This window comes from Macrobrachium rosenbergii, chromosome 22, assembly GCF_040412425.1.
Source record: "Macrobrachium rosenbergii isolate ZJJX-2024 chromosome 22, ASM4041242v1, whole genome shotgun sequence".
Taxonomy (NCBI): domain Eukaryota; kingdom Metazoa; phylum Arthropoda; class Malacostraca; order Decapoda; family Palaemonidae; genus Macrobrachium; species Macrobrachium rosenbergii.
This window is the reverse complement of record NC_089762.1, coordinates 34,083,777-34,099,292: the sequence shown is the minus strand read 5'-3', so window position 1 is coordinate 34,099,292 and position 15,516 is coordinate 34,083,777. Positions and strand designations below refer to the sequence as shown.

General features: G+C 36.4%; 2 protein-coding genes across 9 annotated transcripts in view; one reads left to right on the top strand and one right to left on the bottom strand.

The window, feature by feature from the left end:
• Nucleotides 1-2,562: 2,562 nt before the first annotated feature.
• On the bottom strand, nt 2,563-12,508 carry LOC136850735 (ADP-sugar pyrophosphatase-like). 7 transcript variants are annotated; one of them, XM_067124622.1, is made up of 8 exons: nt 12,414-12,508; nt 11,990-12,043; nt 9,126-9,260; nt 8,149-8,259; nt 6,769-6,926; nt 5,744-5,895; nt 4,872-4,983; nt 2,563-2,653 (listed from the first exon to the last, which is right to left on the bottom strand). In XM_067124622.1, exons 3-8 carry the CDS (start codon nt 9,242-9,244, stop codon nt 2,571-2,573), a joined length of 735 nt encoding a protein of 244 aa, XP_066980723.1. In that variant the 5' UTR covers nt 9,245-9,260; nt 11,990-12,043; nt 12,414-12,508; the 3' UTR covers nt 2,563-2,570. The 7 variants fall into 7 exon arrangements, with proteins under 7 accessions (XP_066980723.1, XP_066980724.1, XP_066980727.1 ...); XM_067124623.1 differs by lacking the exon at nt 11,990-12,043; XM_067124626.1 differs by lacking the exon at nt 11,990-12,043 and having other exon boundaries at nt 9,126-9,255; nt 12,414-12,480.
• A 1,440-nt stretch (nt 12,509-13,948) lies between these two features.
• The window catches only part of LOC136850730 (peptidyl-prolyl cis-trans isomerase G-like), a 42,529-nt gene continuing 40,961 nt past the window's right edge, over nt 13,949-15,516 (top strand). Inside the window, exon 1 of one of the 2 annotated variants that reach the window (XM_067124605.1) lies at nt 13,949-14,464. In XM_067124605.1, the coding sequence (XP_066980706.1) occupies nt 14,207-14,464 (258 nt within the window). In that variant the 5' untranslated portion in view covers nt 13,949-14,206. The remainder of the gene's footprint in view (nt 14,465-15,516) is intronic. The other variant, XM_067124604.1, reaches the window with a different exon arrangement.

The window sequence follows — 15,516 nt, the reverse complement described above, 5'->3', positions numbered from 1 at the left end:
TATTTTCTCACCAAAATTGAACTTGAATGATAACTCTTGAGTTCAAAGTTGTCAATAATGATGATTTTGTTGCCAGTTGTAACAAAGCACAGTAGCAAAGTCTTGGCACGCCATGGGATGAGAATGTGCCCGAGGCATTGGTGCCAAGTGGAGAAGCACCATTTTTTAAGGTACTTGACCAAAAATGAACTTGTGATGGAAATACCAAGGAAAAAGTACAGTAATTGGAAGGAAGTATCATATGATACTATGGTGGGAAAAATACCCAACAATTGTGCAGAATTCTTAGAATGATGCATGATTCCCTGAACTGCTGTAGTAAAGCAGTCGAGTGAATCTTTACTAAGGAAACAATTTACTGAAATGCATCACAACCTAGTAATGTGAATACACGTTCACCGGTTGAAATCCAAACATGTTTTAGCACACCTGGGAATATATAAAGAACCTAAATACATTTCAAATCTCTTTCCTAGGACAATGGCCTCATAAAATGAATTTAGAGTAAAGAACATGTATACGAAGAAAATCTAGCTTATTTAGTGAGCCATTTTGGTCCTCAAAGTCCACACTACTCGGCAAAGTTTGGTAAGGACAATGATTTACCTATACATTGAAAAAAGTACAGTATTGGCAAACCAGTGAAATGCCCGTGCCCATAACAGTCCAATCACAGCTCCATTACCTAATCACCTACTCAGAAATGTGGCCTACTTCACAGACATACATGTGGGGACAAAACATTGCCCGATGGTGTAGATGTGTCTTTAGTTGGAAGTGTAGCATAAATTTAACATTGTAAGCAATGTAAGGAGCTCTCCTCCGAGTCCTCCATACTCTCTCTTTTTAACCTGCATTCCTTTTTTGCAAAAATGTATTTGACACAACCTGCATTCCTTTTTTGCAAAAATGTATTTGACACAACTTGAAAAATCTATCAAACTTTACAATAGTACAACTACTATACCATTAGCAGTTACAAAATGCTGGTATGCTTAGGAATCCAGGAAGTTTACAAATATAGAAGCAGCCTAAGAATCCTTTTTGGGATCACTGGTTATCACCGATTTTGCATATTCAGGCTTATCTTGTTCACTAGTGAGATATATGGATTCAATAAAACATGGTCAAACAACTCCATGTGTATGGCTACAAAGAACTGGATTCCTTTAGTGTCTTCTCCCCTGGTAGTGGGATACCTGTCACAATGTGCACTGCTGGCACACTAAACAGCACAAGAGTTTCTCTGCAGTCCTTTCAGCCACCTGCTGTATTGTTTTCTGCCTTTTCTTTTTCATTCATTTCATTTGGTCTCTTCCAGCTTAGCAGTCCAACCTCATTTTCATCTCTTTCAGAACAAATCCTTCCTGTGACCTCTAGACTGTGAATATGATTCAGCTTTGTTGGTAAAATACAGTACCTAACCTTGATAGTAATAACAATAAAGTCAGCTTATCATGGGATCTACTATCTATATCTTCCACTACTGGCCAGCCTTTCACTGAGTAACGAGGACAGTGGCAAACTATTGGAGCTGCTAGGTTTCAGTTTAGGTAGGTTACCTTTTGTTGGTCCTCATGCCTCCAGCATCAAAAGGATCGTTCAAACCTCAATGGAATTCTCAGGTACATTATTCCTCAAATCTGTTCATTGGTAATTAAAAATTAAGATTCAAAAGAGTATAGGCTTGAGTTGCAAAAGTTCTCTTCTGAGAACTGACACATAAGGACAGACCCTAGTTTTGTGGAAGCCTCTGTAATAAAGGATGATTGATTGCAGCACAGGTATAACATAACATTGTGGTCCAAGAACAGGATGGTAAATGTCCTCCAGGATACAGCAGGATACTGCAAGGAAAAAACTCATTCTATCAACAAACAATGACGCCTCTTCCCCAATCTTCCAGACTGCCACATAAATCTGGAATCTGGAAAGGGTTGATTTACGTTTGAGGTGTATCTTCTTTTGTCTCTCTTTCCTTGACAAAACTGAGTCCAAGACAGGGAGTTTGATCAGTGGTCCCTCTCTCACCTCATCTCTTCATCCTCTTCCTCCCTTCTGCAAGGCAGCTTATTTCTACTGTTTTTGTTGATGGTATCTTGGTCACTGTTCTGCTGAGCTCATTTCTAGAGGTCTCTACCACCCATCAACTCATTCCTTCCAACAGTGTGAAAATAAGAAATTCTTAGTTTACAATGTTCAGTAACTGTCTTTAGGGTGCCAAACTTTGTAATGTTCTTCCTGCTTGTTTTTTTTTTTTACTCATATTCTTTCTTCCTTGTATAGACCAGTAAACTGTTTCCTATCGGTTAAGCCCAAGCTTTCTTCATGCTTTTTTCCTTGTTTTCCTTGGGTACATGACTAGACAAGAGCATAAGGCTGCCTGTTCCATAGCCTTTGCACTTACAAAAATAGTAATACTGTATGTACCCAACACGGATCCTTACAATTGCAGTCATATAAAGATGCAGGTATAAATAATAAAACTTGATGATAACGCTAAATGAATGCATCAGAACCAAAAGAAAGTTTAGAACAGGCTCAGACAATAAAATAAAGAAATATCTTCATTAAGTTTTATTGTTCAAAACTGACAATCCAAGAGCGAAGGCTCCTACACGGGAGTCAACAATCATGCCAGCAGATGCAAACTCTGAAATGAATGGAATATTCTTTGCTATAACCTAAATAAACCAGTTACACACTGTACACGTATATTTTTCCCTAGGAGATGAATCTGAAGGAAAAGTCTTCCAGCAGAAAATTTCCACAGCTTCAGTTATTTCATATACTCACACAGAAGGCTCATCACCAATTTCCCAAACTTCCATACACACAATAAACTAAGGTCAATACGGAGGAGGTGAAGACTGCATCTTACTCATGATGTGCATGAATATGATTGTGAATGCAATATCAAGCTTTTGACTGGACACAGCAACTCATCCGAGTTAAAAGATGTGATAAAAAAATCATCAGAGATAAAGCATCAATGCTTAGATTACTACACGGATAAGCGATTGGTTTTGAAAATGCTTTTATGAAGACAGACGTGGCATAATGGTGGTGGGAGAACTTGGCCTTTAAAAGCGCTTTCACAATGAATAAATGTCAAGGCCAACCAACATATCTGAAAGGTTGTCGTCCAACAGTGACTATTCACTCTCCTGATACAATAAGCATGATCTGACCCTTCAATCAGGAAATAATCAGTATCTTCCAGGGTTAGACAGAGGTGAAGTGTTGGTGAGGAGAGGTAGAGGCGGTACAAGATGAAAATACATATTAGATGGCATAATCTGTATACACACCATGAATATGTAATGCCTTGTGAAGCCAATCAATCATTTCATAATAGAAATAGAGCACACCTGAACTAAGGATTTTCTGAGGCCCTTCAGAAAGACTGTCCAGGCATCAGTAACGTAGAAAACATTATGCCTTGCATAAGCCTTGCATTACAATATAAAGTAAGTTTAAAAAATTTTAGCAGTCATTTAGAAGGTTTGTAAAAGGACTGCTGCAGGGGTTACAAATTATGCAGCAAAAAACTTTACAGATGCATGATTCAGTGTTGAGCATCAATATGCAAACTACAATAACAGGTCTTTAATTTCCTTCGCAGTCACTCTTCAAGTGATTTTTTTTCATCTGTATTTAACTAGATTTCTCTTTTCCTAGCCCTATTCCAAATACAGATGTTCCAGTTTGGAGAAGCTAGTTAAGCAGTGTATGGAATTTTATATTTGCTGTACCTATTTGCAGATTATGAATAACAACAATCTTATTTATTAAAACATCAAGTTGCTCATTAAATTGCTTTTCCACATACGAATTTATTCTATCATAAATACTTAAAGTGAACTTTCACTTATACCAGTGAATTGTAAATACCTATCTGGTATATAACACCTTATAACACTTATTTGTTAAATTACCATATGACTATTAGATTAATGACAATCAATGCTAATTCAAGCATGGCAAATTTTTAGGCCAGTCTCCATTTTTCCAGATATACAGACGTGGTTATAAGGTTTTTACAGGTGTAGGTTTTTACAGGTGTAAAGTTTTTTACAGGTGTAGGTTTTACAGGTGTAGGGAACTACCCATTAACACATGTGCACAGCATCAGGGTTTCTTCAACAGCAGGACAACTGAGGAGTGGTTGTGGGTTGGATTATGATAAGATTTCGGGTTTTCAAATCTAGGAAAATGCAAATTATCTTAAAAATTTGCCTTTGCTTCTACCATGGATATAAATCCTCATCTTTTAACAACAGACTTACTCATCTCTTAAAAACAGACTTACTACAGAGGCAGGAGGATTTGTCTTGAGATCATGACTGATTGATCTCTCTCCTGGAAATGTCAGCTTTATGGTCAGAGCCAAGCACTAAAGTGTGACTTGTAACTTTAATCTTGGAAAAATAGACTAAGAGTCCCTCCTTACATGGAAAACCCATCTATCTAAAAAGATAGCAGCATATCACAAAAACCCAGAAAATTTATGCTCTGCGGCCCATACCATGAGATATTTCGAGGAAATAATCCTTAAAACGATATAATCAGCCAAGCTACAAATCCCACTATATATACAGTGCTGCATGTTGTATTTTATAACAAATGGGAAACAAGAAAATCAAGATAATTGTACAATAACAGCTACAGTACAAAAAAGGAAATACAAAAACATTACCTCTGACAGTTTTTGCAAACCCATTAAACAAGGTAAAACTATAAAACTTACAACTCATATCATAGGAATCAGATAAGTAACAGTGAAGTATCACAGAAACTATTCAAAACTTACCTATGGTTATACATAAATACAATATTGATTGCTGCAAATTACTTAGGTGGTTTCTTACCTGCTAGCGCTGACTGTAAGGATGACAACGGCACTAAAAGAACTTCTGTATGTTCCCCATCAACACCACAGACTTTGCTGACATTCTGATTGACTGATGCACTTCCATCAACCTAAAATACAAAAGCATTGCATATTACTTGAAAAAGAATTACAGTCATAGGTAAGACTACAGTCCTGTGAATATTTCATTTTTGGCAATTAGCCAGTCAGCCTTAAATTTACAGATGCAGATGAAAATTCCTTATAGTATATACAGCAGAAAAGTTTTAAAACATTCAATTTGCATACACAAACTATTACCTAATAAGCCTAATGCTTCAAGCTTTAAGTTCATCCTTTACCTGACTAAGAATTCATTTCTCACTTGCCCCTACCAGTACAGCAATGGTAATGGTTTGTAAGAAAAAACTAATTGTTTTCACAATTGTTTATATGTATTCATAACAAACATACCGTTGTGAAGCTGATAGAAATGACTATCAGAAGTAACGGACATAGCTAAGGTATATTCTAGGAAGAGAAATAAACTAGACAAAAATACTACAAGAGAATACCGACTCATCATCATTCACTCAATGGGTATGAGAGGATAATAGAGGAAAATATCATCTGCGAGTTGAATTTATTCACACAGACCCCCTAAGCTTTCTCACAATGTGACCATTTCCACCTTGTGAGGACACACTAACTTCTAAGCAACTGACTACCCAGTTACTTAAGAATTGCAATTCTATCTTGATTCATTTCCAACTAGCATAAACAAAAAGTTTGTAAGTACAACTATTCATTGAACTAACATACACATGCAATTGTAAATACTGTACAGTACTGTATGTTCAACTCGTCAATGCTGACGTACAACATACCCACCTTAACTGAGACAATTTTCATTGTAATATTAGATATACCAGGGTCCAAAGCTACAATGCCACTGATACCCGTTATGACACCCGTATACCCAGTTTCTTCTTTCAGTTCGCGTAGGGCTGCATCCTCTGCAGATTCATTGTCATCAACCAGACCTAAAATTAGTAATCAAAATTCCTGTACATTGCACAGAAAGGTTAAATCTTAACTGTTGAAAAAGAACATAACCTACTCCCTCAACAGCATCAAAAGTTCATTACAGCAACAGACAATCAGCCAAACTTTTTTCTCACATATAATAAGTGTCATGATCTCCTAAGACCAACCAGCCACTTGGTTCTCTGCACATAAAACTAGTCACAATGCATATGTTATGTGTCACTGAAATTCTTCATGTTAAAAATGTGCACTCTATGTGAGATCAACTGAAATACTGTAGAGTACAGAACCATGGCTATCTATTCAGTGCAAGTCCAGATACAGGATGTCATAATAGGCTAGCTGAGCAGAGTATTGTATGTTATATTTTCTGCAATACAAAAGTACTAACAGGGCAGAGTGCCTGAATAAGAAATTGTCTTTTAAACTGGCTCAAATTAAGCACCACTGTATATACTGCATAAATATTTCTTCCTGTACTCAAAGAAAAACATACTGATACACATACAAACACTACAAAAAATACTGTCCATCAGTGGCTTCAAATGAATCATTGGTTATTGTGTTAAAGCTGAAACTTTAAATGACAAGAATGGATTAAATCCTTTCACTTTAAGACCTGAGAAATAGATTCTTTTGGTAACACGGAATGATAATCTCTACTGGGTTAACTTTACTCGCAAGATTACTAAAGATACTACCTTTGCTACATTTAGAACAATAACTGGTCTTCATCACATTTGGAAAATACAGATTACTGTATTGTAAAACAACTGCACTGTCTTACAAGAATACATAAGAACTTAGCATTCCCCTACAAATAAAATATATGCCACTAGAGATCTCATAAAAACTAATTTTACTCTTACCTGCTGGGACTTCAATAGTATAGTTCTTGAGAGGAGGCCTAAACTGCTTCACAAGAATCAAGGATTCAGGAATTGAGCTCCCTGTGACTGTAGCAACTATGGCTACAACATCATGAGGTTGTTCCTTTCTGGTTGTTCTACTGACAACCTCCCACACCCTGTAATATATGGTTAATATAAGAAATGTAATTTTCTGAAGAATAATGCAGTATGACAAAAAATTTTACAAATTCATTGTTTCCTGAACATGTTAAAAAACTTCATTTTTTCCTTACAAGCATCATCTTATATAAGCTTCCATTTCCTTGTAAGTGATCAGACGATCGTCAAACCTGAACTGTAGCAACTACAGTTAAGCAGAGTAAGCCTCCTTATTTGAAGAACCTCATATTAAGCAAAGAATTAATAATCAAATCTTTTGAAAACAAAACATAGTATCTGTTCATAAAAACTACCCAATAATCACCAAGTCCAAATTCATAGCAAAACTCTGTGGTCTGCAATTTTCTACACACTACCCAAATAATTCAAAAGAAATTCACCTGTTTGTTGGTAGTACTACACATTCCTTGAGATTCCAACGACAATCAAATGATTGTATCACCAGAGAATTAAAATTTTAAGAAAAATCATATGATGTTTGTTGGAGGAATGGTTTAACACTATCCAACTAAAATAAAGGTCATTCAAAGAGAATTATCACTAAACCAACTCTATTTAGAGAACCTGAAAACTCTAAAAATCAAAAGGAATTTTTGTTTTGGCTTCTGTCTATACCTCATTTTGGATTTTTATTTTTCTTGTTTTCATTTCTATACATGCTGAAAAAATTTAAATTGTTCAGCTTCAGCTGACACTAAAACTAGCATTATATCACAACAAATTAATTAAAAAATAGCAATAAAGGAAAATCACTAAACTTGTAAACCAGAACTAATTGTTTTACCAAAGATGAGTTCTGGACCCCATCTACGAATTTGTACATCAAATAAAAGGATAATCCTCACATAATTCAGTGAGCATGCATTGAGATGATGAATGATGTGAGGTAGGGATTCAAAAGCTGTGGGCACCAATGAGGAACATAACTACATGGTGATCACACAAAGAAAGAAATACTCTGACAAGGAGTTTCATCATGTATACCCTCCCCTAAAAAGATTGCTGAACCATAAATACACTTTTACCTTCCTTGTTATTTACTAAAAGTTATGGATTGTTTCACTCCTCTTGTTTGGGAAAGTATAGGCAATTGCAATAAAAGTATTCCACTGTGTAGTAGAGAAATATTTGTACAGTAATTAAATATATTCAAAATAATTCAGAATAAAAATTTCCATTTCCAAATACAATATGGCTACAAAACATGTACAAAAATACCTTTGTTTAGAATTCTGATCTTGCCAATGGTAGTTATGCAGTGCTAGCCATTTACCTCTGCATATTTCTTCTTCTTTAAGAACTTTACACTCACCAACACTGGTCTCCATTCTGTAAGAAAAGGAAAATGTTATTAAAATTCTTGTAAAGTTACACCCAGAATATTAATTATATTAACATATAATACTGTATACTGTATAAGCAATTCCCTGAATTCAATAATATCTGCAATACTATCAAGTCAAACCAAGTGAAATAATGACAGAACTTGGCTCCCTAGAAGAGAAGAGAACCTTAAAAATCTGGCAAAGGACAGAGTGCAGAGGATAAAGATGTGTACAGGGAGAAGTTGTGGGAGGCTTAAAATCATAAAAGAGTAAACTACTTAATAATGGTATGAAAATCTTACAGAGAGTGCTGTGGAAAGGCTGCAAAATATTGTTAAAATCAACAATTCTCCCCTTGTTTACTGCTAGATATCAGCAATAGAAGTAGTCTTTACAGTGGGACCACAACATGAAAGGAAAATGGGCATACAGGAAGATCTAGACCAGGTGTTCCCGAAGTAGTGCCTCAATATCCCCAGGGGTATCAAAACCAGTTCTTGGGGGTATTGAAAAAGGCATCCTGAGAAATATTACATCAAGGGGGTTTCCTTGATTCAAGTCTTAGCGTGGGCTCAAAATTTATCATCTTTAGGTTTCCCTGTTTCCCAGCCCTGTAAACACCCTCCCCCCCCACGGAGCTAAAAAGCTAAAAGTTGGGAGTAGTAGGCTGATACTGGAGAGGGGTATCAGGCTGGCTTGGAGTTGAACTTTGGGGTATCAGGACAGAAAAACTTTAGGAACCACTGATCTAGACCAAATGTGAATTCAGGTGGAAAGTGCCCAAGAAAGAAGAGAATGGAGAGAACTCGTTTTATTTTTAACCAGAAAGGGAGAAGCTGATGATGACGATGGTTCTCTAGCATTACTTACATTTTATGTCTACTTGAGTGCTGGTCACTTTCCTTTCTTAGGTTACTTCTAATAAACAATCTTCTACAGATGGAGGAAGAGGTTACTCTTGGATCCCATCTCCTTAAATGCCTAAACATTCAAGGGACTCCTTCACTAGCAAATGAAAATGAATAACACAATTATTAGAACTTTCATAGTGCTTTGCAGCTACTCTATCTACATTATATCTATTTGTACTCTATAATCATGGAAATATTACTACTACTCATATAAAAAACATGTTACATATAATAGAATAATGAATACACAGAAGTTAAATTTTCTGGGAAAAAAATCTGCAGATATTTAGAGCACTGAAGAGCTGTAACTGTGTATAACCTAGCTGTCCTGCACATAATCTGATATACAACTCAAGGGGAGCAGTTTAATATAATTACTGCAACTTCTCTAGAGGCATCAATTTATACTTCTGAAATGACTGCTTTGCCTACCAAACCAGGGAAACCATGGCACAGGCCAGTAATTCACAATCATTACAGTACATTGGTAAGTGACCAAGATAGCCTGTCCGCATTAGGGGAGCACCCTCTAATAGCTGACAAATCAACAAAATATCAAGACAATAGTACTTTTGTGGTTCTTCAGTTTCATAAAGACTAAAAGTCAAACTTTGTGTGTACCTTCTTAGATAGGTCTACATCAAGAGTACTGTCAAAGGTACCTTCTATGGTATATTTATGTAGCACAAGACTCAAGGGTGAAGCTTACAAAAGAGAGACATGCACTTACTCCAGGGTATAAAACTGCTTCATTTCTTATACAGTATTTTGCTTAGCTAATAAGATATTCATTCTATAAAATTTAGTACCTGACTGTCATGAAAAAAACAAAAAATTCCCTATTCAATTTGCAAACATTGCTGAACCACAAATCCTCGACCCAATATTAGTAAGTTATCCCAATATAACAAAAGTCAAGGTGTGCAATAACTTAAGGGAGGGGTTATCCACCACCAAGGCTGAACCAAGCACTTTAGAATACATTGGGCTGTATTCCTATACTGTAATTGTCTTTGCCACATTTTTTACCCTAGTGTTTTGGGAAAGTGTAAGTCAATGTGCATGCTGATACTTTCATTCATTCATCATCAAGTACATGAAACATATACAGTATTTTCCAAACTGCTTACCATCTGTGTTATGCATTTCTGACCATTACTGTCATTGCAAACCATTTCTTCCTCTGTATCCCCAGGCTCTATATACTGTATAAACAATAAAGGGGGACCCTCAGTGGGAAACAGGTTTATACGAGGGGTAAAATTGAATTTAAAAATCAGAAAGTAAATAATCAGATAAAATAAGGTTTACGTCAGCAATTCTTAAACATAGGCCTAAGGCAACCAGCGTTAAACCATACCGCCTATACTTGATAATGTACACTGATATGAGTTCCTCAATGGACGGGTTGGTATCATTCTCGGCTAGCACTCTGCTGGGCCCACGTTTGATTCTCCGACCGGCCAATGAAGAATTAGAGAAATTTATTTCTGGTGACAGAAATTCATTTCTTGTCATAATGTGGTTCGGATTCCACAATGAGCTGTGGGTCCCGTTGCTAGGTAACCAATTGGTTCTTAGCCACATAAAATAAATCTAATCTTTCGGGCCAGCCCTAGGAGAGCTATTAATCAGCTCAGTGGTCTGGTTAAACTAAGGTATACTTGACTTTGTACACTGGTAGAAATCGGAAACTTCCTTAGGCCTATAGAAGAACATAGAATTTAGGCAAAGGCCAACCACTTGGACCTTGACATCATTCAGTGCTGAAATGGAAACTGACAGTAAAAAAAGTCTGAAAGGTGTAACAGAAGGAAAACCTCGCAGTTGCACTAGGCCTACGAATCAACTGTTAGGAGAGGGTGGAAAACAAAATAAAAGAAAGAGAATATGAACAGATGCACAGTAAAAGGAATGAAAGGGGTCACAGCTAAAAGCCGAAGGGATGTCGCACGAGGTGCACTACCGCCACCACCCACCTATAGGTTAACTAGGCCTATTATGTAACAGAAAATCAGAAAGGTCATACAGTCATGCATTGTGCTCAAGCAACAGGTGGTTTGGGCCCTAAACAATGGCCAAGAAGTTATAGGCTCTAGGCCTAACGCTTGCAAAACAAGAGTAATGGACAGAAACATTATGAGATATGCCTATTTTTTCTTACAAGCAAATATGGAATTGATTATGCACATGGTTAAAATGATTATAAAACTTCACTTTAGTTGCGCAGCCTGATTCCTGCCAGTCGCTGACCAGGACAGGTCAAGGATCATCAGCCCTAGGGAAAGTTTTACCAAAATAACCACCATTTCTAATATTTAGTTCTGTGCTGGAAAGGAAGGATTAAAGTAGGCCTAGGCCTATTTACCAGAAGAGTCCATCACTCCTTGCCGAGTTCGACCTAGTGTCCTTAGTTAGGTAAGACTGGAGGAGGATAGGTTAGGATATATGCTTATGATTGTCAATACCTAATTTTCTATCTCAGGTGTCGTGTAGGTTCCTAGGATGCCTTAGGCCTAGGTAGACCTGGATCCCCCTCCGAAATTAGGCCTATTTCCAGCTTTACATTACACATGAATTGCATGGTTACACACGTCTATGGTTATTTGATATTTTTTATATATATTACTTGATTCTGGTCTTCCATATGTGGTTTCCAAACAACGTCATTTTGCCAGAAAGTTGAGTAAGAAACAAATGCGAGGTTTGCAGCACCAACATGGTAGACCCAATTGCAATGGCCAGTTAAACTGACAGCAGGACAGGTAGACACATTCTCCCTTCATCATATACGAAACGACAATGTCTTGCTTAATGATTTACCTTGACAAGAAGCAGAACTGAAGTGAAAACCCTTTAGGCTCAACTGTGTACGAACTGCAATGACAAGGCAAGAACAAGAAATTATTCGTCCTGGCTTGTTGGTAAAGGACCAGGCTTAATGATGATCAAAGTGAAAACATGGTTGACGTGATACCAACAGCTACTTTAATTATAGCCTTTACACATTACAAAAATCAAAATTCTTAATATTCTTGGCGGAATATTGACGGAGATGATTATTAACATATCCTTATCATTGGTACTGAAATAAAATCACCAACTGACCAGTCGCACTTTATGTAAGAGATCGTTATGAAACATGAAAAGGTAAATCGTGAACATTCCAGTATAATCTATTAAAAAGTACTTTCAAAACCATTTTTGAATAATAATAATGAAGTTTTTAGTGGATAACTTTGCTCACTTAGGGGATCCTGCAATTCATAAGGTCTGAAAAGTAAATATAAAGTAAGCGGGGACTTTAGTAAGCGTCTTCTATTATGATGAAATTTTGTTTGCGCATTATTCTGAAAGCAAAACAGCCAGGAAACCTTTCATGATACCATGAAACGTATACTATTGTCAATGCACTTCTCGTGAATCATCTCTAATTATCTTTATTTTAACAAGTCTCCCACGTACTCAATAAATCATGAAGGTATAATGCAATTATTTTAATATTGCATAAATTTATTACCACATATTTCACTCCGAGCGAGACCGACTTTGGTTTAGTGTAACCTGGCCTTATGCCAGCATGGCTCTTGCTCTTTGGCAGCCCGTAAATTCCGAGCTTTGTGTATAACTTAGATATTTAAACTTTTCATGAGCTTTAAAATGCTAAATTGTTCTGCTCTCACCTTCCAATAGTTTTATTTGCATGCGTAACATTGCACTGTACATGGGTGCTCCTTGTTTCTAAGAAAAAGTCGATACTTACATTTGGCCTCTTTTCCAACCCTCAAATTCATTTGTCCTGTATACAATTATAAAGATACATTCAGAGTCATAAGACCTACTAAATATTGACACCCTATTTAGTATAATTTGCAGCTTTCCTAAGATGTATGTTTGGTAGATTATGTTAGGTAAAGTTGCAATAGTTCACTCTGTTAATGACACCATTAATCACAAGTTTTTTAATTTTATAAACCATTCATCAAATATCTTTTAACAAAGGCAGCATTTGTAGGATGGTATCCAGTAATCCGTAGAACAAACTTGATTTGAGCACTGAGCAATTTAATGTCCAGAGATGCACCTGAGTCATAGACTTTATCAATAATCTGGACTAGATTATTGATAAAGTTACTTTCTTAAATGTCATCCATTCCTTAATACTGGTAAGAATGTTTCTGAGTTTCTTATTTGCATCCTTGATCTCATTCATGAAGATGTAAAATTACGTTTCATCCGCAGATAGCTTGAACTTTACCCTTATGTCTAAAGTACCTCGGCAATCCAGTCGTTTATACGGTATTAGGCCTAACTCACTTCTTTGGATGTTTCATAAGATGGATATGTCTCCAGTCTGTACACAGTACAAATAAGTGTCCACCTCTTGTTGTTTTAACCTGTTCAACTGGGGCCGTTATTTGACTCATAATTTGTCTCTTTTCATTTTCTACTGTGCTCTCTTCGTTTGTAGATTTGATCAGAAGCACTTTTTTGTCTTTAATGATTCAGCATACGTTTTATCCATGTTTGTCATGGTCTTTACACTTGTGCGCTTTAAACTCTTTAATTAAGAATTATGACTCATTTTATCAACTGAATTCAAGATATAATAGGAATGAAATTCGATGTTTTTTTTATTGTAACATATAAAATATATATAATTTATTACATGTTTCTTTAGAAAAGCCACATAAAATTTTGATATACGGAACCTAACATCAAAGAGCGCTTTAAACTCTTTAAGATTTGTGACTCCTTTTATTATTCAAAGAGAAGAAGAGCTGGCATCTTGCGCGTTCCTGAAATATTGAACTCGAACTAGACAAAGCAGAAGGAACTAATAATAGACGTCATAACCACATCGAACTTTGACAGACATAATATTTGCAAGGTATCTGTGAGCTTTAAACTCTTCAAGAATTATGAATCCTTTAATTAGAGAAGAAGAAGAGAAGCCGAACTCTTGCGCGTTCCTGAAATATTGAACTCAAACTAATAATAGACGCCATAAGTAAAGTAGAGAGAGGTTTGTAAACAAACATGGCGACAGGAGTGAAAGACTCGGCGACGAAACAGTTGACGAGCTTGCAAATAGAGGTGCCCAATGACCTCCAGGAGCGAGAAGAAGGGGCGCTCGACGACTCAGAAGACGCGCCGATGGAGGAGGACGACGAATTAGAAGAAGGAGAGGCCTCGGAAGATGAGGTGGAGGTGAATGTCATCATCAGGGAAGATGTCAATCCTTCACGGCCTCCTCCTCCTCCAAGAAGCCCTTCTTCGCCGTCTAGTCCAACTGAAGTGAGTAGGCGCAGCCCTTACGAGACCGAGTGCTCCCAGGAAATTTCTCTAGTTCTGTTATTGGCTTATATTTTGAGTTTTCAATTTAGGGTATGCGTAAACCAAGCCAAGGCTTAGTTTCTAAGCATAGTCTAGAAGCATAGTCTAGGCCTAGGGCCAGTCAAGGTCAAATCTAAGCTAACGTAACCTTATTTCTGAATACTGGATTATCCTAATTAGACATTTATATAATATGGTATATATTTTTTATAGTTACCATAACTTAACTAGTGAAGTAAGCTAATTAGGCCTAGGCCTATTATCTTAGGCAGTGGTTAAACTTTTGTATATGTTTTTGTTAATGTTGAAGTATTTTGTGGGTGTTTCTGATATTGGCTGTCATTTTATGTTTTTACATTCATCCCCAAGGGGCTGTCATTAAATTTTCCTATTTCTATGCCTATCTTTTATTTAAAACACATAGACTAGGTCTGTTTGAAATGAAAACAAGTTTTGTGTCATCTAGGGATAATGTTTGTTTCTGGTCTGAACATCCCTACTTGATTTTTTATTTCTTTCGATTCTTCATAAAAAAATGAAAAAATACTCTGTATATGTAATTCTTGCAAAATATATCACAACAAAAATAAAATATATATGTAAATAATTGAGGATTTTTTATAAGTTTCAGTTTTGCAAAATGCACTTAGGGACATTTGACAGGACATTTGATCCCCCAGAGGCTAGTACTAAACATGAAGAAATACATTTGACCTCCCCAGGGGCTAGTACTAAAGACAGCAAAATAGTGAAGATGAATCACTGTTTCGCCATGTTTAGTACTAGCTCTCATGTGGAATTGGAGCTTGGACCAGGAACAAACTTTTACCTAGTCTAGTATCTCCAGTTAATCTAGCCTAAATTTCATTGGGCTCTATTGGATTATTATAGATTCGGTAGAACTAAGCAATAGCTCCGCACGGGCATTACTTTGGAAATTGATTTTTCCTATAGTATTTTGGTTGCTTATCAAGAATTTGCTATTTTTTGTTGGTCGACTGTAATTAACCTGT